This window comes from Pelodiscus sinensis, chromosome 5 (genome assembly GCF_052426305.1).
Source record: "Pelodiscus sinensis isolate ZL-2025 chromosome 5, ASM5242630v1, whole genome shotgun sequence".
NCBI lineage: Eukaryota > Metazoa > Chordata > Testudines > Trionychidae > Pelodiscus > Pelodiscus sinensis.
The window spans coordinates 24,473,624-24,482,255 of NC_143056.1; the positions used below are offsets into that span (position 1 = coordinate 24,473,624).

At 45.6% G+C, this 8,632-nt stretch overlaps 1 protein-coding gene across 1 annotated transcript in view; it reads right to left on the reverse strand.

Annotated features, from left to right (window-relative positions):
* EML1 (EMAP like 1) overlaps nucleotides 1-3,609 on the reverse strand; it is a 164,128-nt gene extending 160,519 nt beyond the window's left edge. Inside the window, exon 1 of the mRNA XM_075926585.2 lies at nucleotides 3,382-3,609. Within this exon, the coding sequence (XP_075782700.1) occupies nucleotides 3,382-3,412 (31 nt within the window). The 5' untranslated portion in view covers nucleotides 3,413-3,609. The remainder of the gene's footprint in view (nucleotides 1-3,381) is intronic.
* Nucleotides 3,610-8,632: the final 5,023 nt, after the last annotated feature.

Sequence of the window (8,632 nt, forward strand, 5' to 3'; positions counted from 1 at the left end):
TTCACCTGAAATTTCATTCAGAAATATGAATTTTATTATTAAATAAAGTTTGTTAAAAAGTTACATTGGCCAGTTCATATCCTGCTACTTAAAATCAAAGAACATATTCAACCATTTTCTCTGTAATGTTTATCTGATCCAAACAATTATGCAGCTGTTCCTACTACATTCTTGTGTAGGCTGAAAGTAGTGTAGAAATTTTGGCATTCATTTACTGTAACTATAAACTTAAATTTGTAGGATTGTTTGAGGCATACACATTCCAAAAAGTCCCTACAATTATTTTATACCAGTAGATTTACAGAGTGTGGTACAAGTCCATAATTTGGGAATTCCATCAAGTGTATTTTGTGTTTCTTCATCCTTATAGCTCTTATTCACTATAGTTTAACAAATAAGAGCTCTAGTCAATTTGATTTCCAAGAACATTTTCTTCTAGTTTTCAAGCATTGATTTACCTGTGCCAAAACAAAGCACTACTGTACTCCAATTTTCTTCATTTTATTTCTCTTCTGTAAGATTTATTGAGAAGCAATCCTATTGTATGTTCATCATATTTTTCTAGCTCATTTTGGTTCAGTCTCTTTCAACATTTGCTCAGTTATGTCAATTTTGGGGACTGTACTTGATTCAGTGATTCTGTTTCCTTTCAGTTTGGTTTTATGAGAAGCAAATCCCATTCCAGGCACACCAAAGCCTTACCTTGCTTTAAGTTATGATAAGAGGAAGCTTTATATCAAATTTGGTGTTCTTAGCTCTTACCATAGTAGGAGAAGTTCTTGATCAGACAAACTCTCTAAAATATATAATAAATAAGATTAATGTTGTAGTGTGGCTAGACAATACAGACCTATTTATAGTACAGAGTAAATACACAGACACTCACATGCACTCTGCTATAAATAGGTTAAAAGAGTGTAGCCACGTTACAATGTTAATCTTAAATATACTACTGTAACAACCTTATTGCAAGTCCACGGTCTAGCCCCAGTTAACATAAGTCTTAAAAATACAAGATGCTGGCATTAATTACATGATATAATTCTCAATGGACTTAGTAGAGTGGTATTTGAACCATTGTGTGGTAATCATATTACAACAGAGACTTTTCTGTTAATGTTTAAACCTTTATTTACAGAGATTTTATTGATAACATTTTTGACTTCCAAATAGTGGTGGAAAAGATATTACCATCAAAGGAATTATTTGATCATTCCCAAATTTGTTAATATGAGACAAACTGTCAGTAACTGAAATATTAAAAATTACAACATACAGTGCAGTAGTGATGATTATGTGCTCTGTGTGTGTGCGCGTGCATGTGTGTGTGTGTGTGTGTACAGCAAACCACATGTGGTGTCCACAGGTTTGGCTACCACTCAACTATCTCTACCTCACACCAAGGAGAGTGAAAAGAGCATAGTGTCAGCCATGATGTCTGATGCGGGAAGTAGTGAGTAGACTGGAGAAAGAGATGAGAATATGACAATGATGGTAAGGAAAACAAACCTTGTGCATGGAACAACCTACACATGTGGGAAAGTTTCAGAGTTGCCTCCAGTCATTCCCTCTCTGATATTTGTTCTTTCCTTCATCCAATAAACCCCATCCTCTCACTCTTTAGAAACAACAAACCAAAACCCACAACACTACACACCTATCAACAACTTGCTGCAGAGGAAACATCCTGGGCCCTTACAATTGCAAAAGTAATTCAGATAAGCAGCAACTTTCACTCTCAGCATGCTAAATATCAATTTCATCCTTAATATCAGATGCCTTCTAACTACTGCCAGTGTCTCCCTGAAATATCCCCGTTCAACTCTGAGGCTATGTCTAGACTGCAGGCTTCTTGTGAAAGAAGCTTTTATCAGAAAAGATCTTCCCCAAAAACTTCTTGTGCAAGAGCACATCCACATCGCAAAAGTGCATTGAAAAAGCAGTGCACTTTTGTGAAAGAGAGTGTCCAGACTCTCGAAAGCAAGCACTGATTGCTTTGCACAGAATGGCCACCAGGGCACCTGTGCTTTTTCTTCTTTCCACACAAAAACCCCATCTTCCCCATCCACACGCACCTTTTTTGTGAAAGAGCTCTTTTGCAATAAAGTGTTCTTGTTGAATGAGGAATACCTATGCCGGAAAAAGTCCTCTGATCTTTTGATTTTTTCCAAAAAAACTCTGTAGTGTAGACATAGCCTGAGTGCTTACCAAGCACACACACCTCAAACTGTTAAAGTCAAGGCCAACTTTGCTGAAGAAGGGAAGCTTTTCTGGTACAGGATCAATCCATTGATAAGATAAGCAAGAAATGTTCGTCTTCCTTGTCTCCTGCTCTGCCTGCATACAATGCTAATGACTTGCTGCTCACAGCTTACTCTATCCATGGAACTTGTCTATGGTATAGCTGACTCTGAACTAAATTATTCATATTTTACCCTTTAAAAAAAAAAAAGAAAGAAATATTCCCCTCTCCCTGGAGTGGAAAGAGAGAAAAAAGAAAATTAGTGGACTCACTTTCCACCTCTCTGTCTCTACTTTTAAATCAAGAACCTGGTCTCTGACTCTCTGCCATCACAAGCCAGTCAAACTAAATTAATCTACTATAAATACGAGAAGACAAATGCTTGCCATGGCAAAATACAAAAAGTGTTTTTAAATGGAATGCCTTTATTTAACAAAAGCCTTGGCACAGAATTGCTCCAGTGTCCTCACAAGAGTTTCCTTTCATGTAGATGATCTAGTGAATGTTTACACTATGTACAGAAGGGCAGAAAACAAAATAGCTAAGAAATGTCTTCCTAACACATTCCTCAACATCTTGTGCTACAAAGTTTGACATAACCAGCCATGTGTGACTCCTTTTCAGCTGTAGGCAGAATACACAAGGCACTGATTTTGAAAATAAAGTGCACAGGGTATGTATTTTCTCGCAGTAAAGGACCCATCTTTATTACATTCATCTGCCTTTTCTGCAGCCCCTTGCCATTTGAAAAGGTTAATCGATGTGTTAACATAGTGGGTGGACAGGGCAGTTGTTTCAGGAACTGTTCCCAGACATTTTCACTTAGAAGCTCCAGAGAACAAATTGCAATATTGTCATTTCAACAGAATCGGACTGCTTCCGATTAGCTAAAGTCAGCTTCTCATTTATTTTCCATACCTTTATTAAGAAAATGTAACTTCATAGCCTAGCCACCCAGGATCAGCAGCCGGAGAATGGTTTGTAACTAAGAGCATGAAGAACTCTGCTGATGCGTGGGTTTTTCCCCCTGTAATGGCTCAGACTCCCTTGGAAACCAAGCGGGTTTGTGTGTGACTTTGCAATCTGAGAATGTGAACCAGTCGGCAGGACACTGCGGTAAATATAAATCTGGCACTTACCCACAACCAGTCCCTCGCAGTCTGACATCATGTGAAAAGTTCTCTTCAACGGTGCGTAGGAAAACCACAGGAAACTACAAACCCAGTTTCTTCTGTTAGTGTAGGCAGAGGAAAAAATATCTAACCATGTACAGCTGCCCTTCTCCTATAATGTACATCTACCCACACAGGGAGTTGTAGCAACAATCCTGTCTTTGCCTTCTCATTATGGGATGTAAAGATAAGAATGTGCTTTTGTGCCAAAAGAGCATGCTATTGGTGGATAAATTTGTTGTCATCCCTCCCCTTCACAGAGTTTCCTCTTTAATGTCAGAGAGGCAAATTACACTGCTTGGAAAGCCATAGAATATTTATGAAACTGCTTTTAAGAGCTAAGCTGAAAATCTGTATCGAACAAACTGTCTAATTGCTAAGTGGGGAAGTTTGTGGTGGAGCTGCAGTGCTAGGGCGGTGGTTTCCAGACTTTTTTCCATGTGTGGATTCCTAAAAAGTTTCAAATGAAGGCGTGGATGCCTTTGGAAATCACGGGCATGTTTGCAGATCCCCAGGGTCAAAGGGCCACAGGCTGAAAACCGCTGTCCTAGGGCGTTCCTAGTTCTCTGCTGAGTTCGTAGCATTCTTGAGACACATTGTGTAGCTTTTGCCTGGGTATATATCTAGCCCTAGGACCTGAACAAGGAGGAAAAACTCTTCAAATAAAAACAGTCCACAGGAGTCCTGCCTCTTTTGACATTCTAAACTCTACAGAGCAGATATGGTCCCTGCTCCATTTCTTTTGCACCCCTGCAGAGCTCCTGGTCTGGCACAGATGTCTGGAAGATGAGGCAGAAAGCCACCTCTACTCTCCCCAGGGGCATACTGAGCATACCCTACCCACCCATGAAGATCTCCTCCTCTTTGGTCAACGGCCTAATGTCAATGATGCAGGAGCCCTTGCTTTCCTTGAGTAAAATGTGCAATGGCAGACCCAGATTGCCCTGTACCATGCACCTCAGGAAATGCAGAGGACGGGACTCTCTCTGACTTTGTCTAGGATCATCCCCACTCTCCAGAGGGGGCACTAGGGAAGAAATCCCTGCACCGTGTTATTTCATTGGAATAGGTGAAAAAGCCACTTGCCCAGGAATGGAGAGAAACTGGGCCTTTACGTAGGTTCGGGTGGCCCCTCGTTATTCCTGCTCACTGGCATGAGGCTTAATTGGAGATGCTCTCCCAGGGAGCACCCCAGGCTGTGGCAACCTGTAGGTCTTCCGACGAAACGACAAGTGGTTTTGCAGTGAGGAGACACTCACATGGCAGCTGTGCAGAGACGTTAATAAAGCTTCATCTGACATTCTGTTTCCAGGGATACTCTGCTGGGGCCTCACACTCAATTTACTTTCGGGCCAGTGCCAGAACTCCTAGTGAGCCACTGGGCAGGGCACTCTTCTCTGGCAGCTGCTCCTGGGGGTTGAGGTCTTCGTGCATATTCCCCCTTCCACACACACACACACACCCCCGATGAGTCTCAGCCCCGGCGGTGAGTCCACATGCCCTTCTGCCTCTGCTCCCGGGTGATTTAAAATGCCTCAGGGGGCCCTGACATCACCACAATGAGGCTAGAGTGGATTCTGGCTGTGAGCTCCACATCGCTGCCTAGTTCCTGTGGCTTCAGGGAGGTGTGTGCAGAGCCAGCCCATCCATAGAGCAGCTCAGGTTGGCCGCCCTGGGCCCTATGCTTTGGGGAGCAGCCACCCCAACTGTCCCATGGATAGGATAGTCCCCCATATTCAGGTTAGCCAGTGGGGCCCTGGCTGGGCTGGGGCCAGCAGAAGGGATTGGGGGTGCAATCACTACAGCAGCGGAGAGATGCAGCAGCTGGCTCCACTCTGCCACAGTCTCCCAGCCCTGCCCAGATGCTCTGCTTCACCATGGCAGGGGGTGGGGCAGTGGAGCACCCCAGACCACTATGGAGAGGGACAGGCTGTTGTGTTGCTCTGCTTCCTTGTGGCTCCTACCCTGAACCCTGCTGCTGCCCTGTGCCAGCCCGTCTCCTTCCCCCTCCCCAGTAATCCCAGAGGCTGCATCCCTTAGGGAAGGGAGTTTGAGGAAAGGGATTCAAAGGGTGGAGGGGGTAAGAGGGCAGATCAGGGGCAGGAGGAGGCAGGGCAGGGGCTGGGCTCAAAAGAAGGGTATGTTTACCCCTTCTCCCCCTGCCCCGGGGACATAGGGGCTCACATGCTGGCAGCTGCACAGGCTGGACTGTGGAACTGCTCGAGCTGTAGACAGCCTGCAGTCCATGAGTTTGAGACCCCTGCTTCTGGGCCCTGTCCATTCGGGTATGTCTAAAGTATAGTGTTATTTCAAAATATCTTATTTCAAAATTGGTAATTTGAAATAAGTTATTTCGAAATAACACATCTACACATAAAATGCATTTCGAAATAGCTTTTTGCTATTTTGAAATAGCACATCCACACTGAATGGACACTAAATCGCATTTAAGGCCAGCCGGAATCAGGTCCGGCAAGACATCAGGTCAGGAATTGCTTTGTTTGGCTGCTGCCTGAGGCTGAGGTCTGTGCTTAAAGGGACTCTCCCTGGACAACCGGTTCTCAGCTTTCCCTGCTTGCTTGCCTACCTCGATGTGGGGCAAGCAAAGCATTTTGTCTCTGTATGCTCTGGTTGCCCTCACTCAGGACACCACAGCACTCTGCAACATGGAGCCAGAGCTGCCTCTGGGCACTCTGGTGCTTTTTGTGGACCTGTTGCTGCTAGCCTGGCTGCACTTTCTGCAGGCTGCCATTTGGGAGGTCCATCGGGGGGCTGTCAGTATCCAGGAGGCCTTGCAAGAGAGCTTCCACCCTGAGGAGCACTAAGAGCCTCCCTGGTCTGCTCCACTGTGGGCTTGTGCCTCATTCCTCCCTCACGTCCTTCCACTTACCCCTCCCTAACCCCCCTTCCTGATGTCAAATAAAATACATGTATTTTCATGAACACAAACTCTCTTTATTTAACAAAACTGGGCGGGGGGGGGGAGAGAAATGGAACTCTGGTGAGACTGGGGAAAGGAGGCGGGAGAGGGGAGAAGAGAGGATGGGAGAAGGGAGGGGGAAACCTGGGAGGAGGGAGCTGGAAGAGGGAAGCAAGGGGAAGAAGGGGGAGGGGAAGCTCAGGGTTTGGGATCTCGCTGGACCAACTTGATTGTCATGCAAACCCGCTCCTGGGTTTGCATGTGGCCTTTGGTGGCCAGGCTGGCAGCTATCCTGCCATAGATGGCTGTGTCCCTCCATCTAGTGTGGAGATCATGGCCGTTGGGGGAAATCCCCCCCAAACCTGAATAAGATCCATTATCTCCACCCTGGACCAGCAAGACACCCATCTTCTCTGGGCTCTGGCAGGCTCCTGGGAGCTGGTAGACTGCTCCTGGGGAGCAGTGGAGGGCTGGCTGCCAGTGGCTTGCTGGCTTATGTTTTGGGGCCACTGGGTCAGGGGCAGTGACTGCTGGCTCTGGGCTGGCAGGCTTGGAGCTGGCACAGGCACTGTGGCCAGAGTCTACCCCTTTAAGGGCTCTGGGGTGGGGGGAGAGGAGAAGAGTGTCCTTGGTTGAGGCTGGAGTGGCCATCAGAACACCCTGGAAAGGCTGGAGGCCCCCTATTTCGATATAAGTGTCTACACAGCACTTAATTCGAAATAGCTATTTCGAATTTGGCGTTATTAGTAAAGGTGATCAGATTGAATCATTCTGCAGATTTTAGGAATAGCCTAGTTAGTGAATAGTTTTCCTGATAAATAAGTGCTCCCTTATTTCAAATTAATTTCGAAATAGCGGTTTGGCTGTGTATACGCTAGTAAAGTTATTTTGAAATACCTTTGCTGTGTAAACATACCCCTCCTCTCCTCCACACAAACCCCTGACTCCAAGTGCTCTTTCAGATGTGGAGGGAGGATGATTCAACTTAAATGGCTGAGCCCCACTTATGCACAGAAGGGGAAGACTCATACAGAGAATGAACCTTCTAGGCACAGATCTGGGAGGGACAGTCTGAATCCACCTTTGGAGCTTTGCTTGTTCTCCAACTGTTAAGCACCAGACCAAAGCTCCATCTTGCACACTTGGAAGAGGGTACAGCTGCCCTCCCAACTTCTTGTGCAACCCCAGTGCACATTTCACTGCCTAAGTGTATTAGCCACACTTACATACAGCTGAGTGCCCCCCCCCCCGACACACTGACATTGCCCAGGGCCCCTGGAAGGCTGTGGCCCGCCCTGGTTCATCCAGAGCTGGCTGTCCTCAGATGCCTTTGAAAGGCCCAAGGTTAATGCAGATAGAAAACAAAGCACCAAAAATCCACCCAGAATATTTGTTAAAATAAAGTGTTAGAAAGCATGTCTTAGATTACCTAGAACATGTTATATGGGCTTATAGCATCTATAATTTAATGCTATTTTTAAAACCCAAAACATTCTTCCATACTCCACCAGAAGGGACATTCACAGAACGTTTTTAAGACTTCACAGACTCTTGTATAGGAGTGAGCTTCTGGCCATGGTCTTAGTCCAAAGTCATGGCTATTAAGGACATACAGGGTAAAATAAATTTAAGCACTTAGGTGACTTACAATCCTAAATTTCATTGACTTGCAATGAAAAAGGGCCAAATTTATGAAGGTATTTGTAAATTTAGCAAACAGACACTTTTGTAAGTTCTGTCAGGTGCCTAAGCCAGTGAGTTACACATTTCCCTCCAATTGCCTTCAGATAGGAATGAGGTGCCTAATTAGTTTAGGCACTTTTGAAAATCCCAAATAGGTGCTTGTCCACATCTATAGGCACATAAATACCTTTGAAAATCTGGCCCTTGGTGCCTAAATCACATAGGTACTTATGAAAGTTTTATCCATAGCCCTATGGAACCAATTCTGCTATTTGTATCGTGGAAAGGCTTTTTGGAAAAAGAAGGTCTGCACAGTTTCCGAAAGATGGTCATTGGTCAGGGCCCAGGGAGCCAACAGCCTGTGTGGGTCCTGTAGCAAGTGGGGGGTAGGCTGGCTTCTCACTCCCCAAAAGGGCGGAGTCAGGACCAGGCAGCCTTTCCACACCATCCAGAGCACAGTGTGCCTCCTACCAGCCCCCAGAACTGCACAGAGCGCACAGTCCTCCAACAGCGATTTAAAGGGCCTGGGGCTCTGGCCGCCATCCCGGCTGCAGTAGCAGCAGCCACCAGGAGCCCTGGGCCCCTTTTATTGATGGGTCCCAGGGCCACGACCCC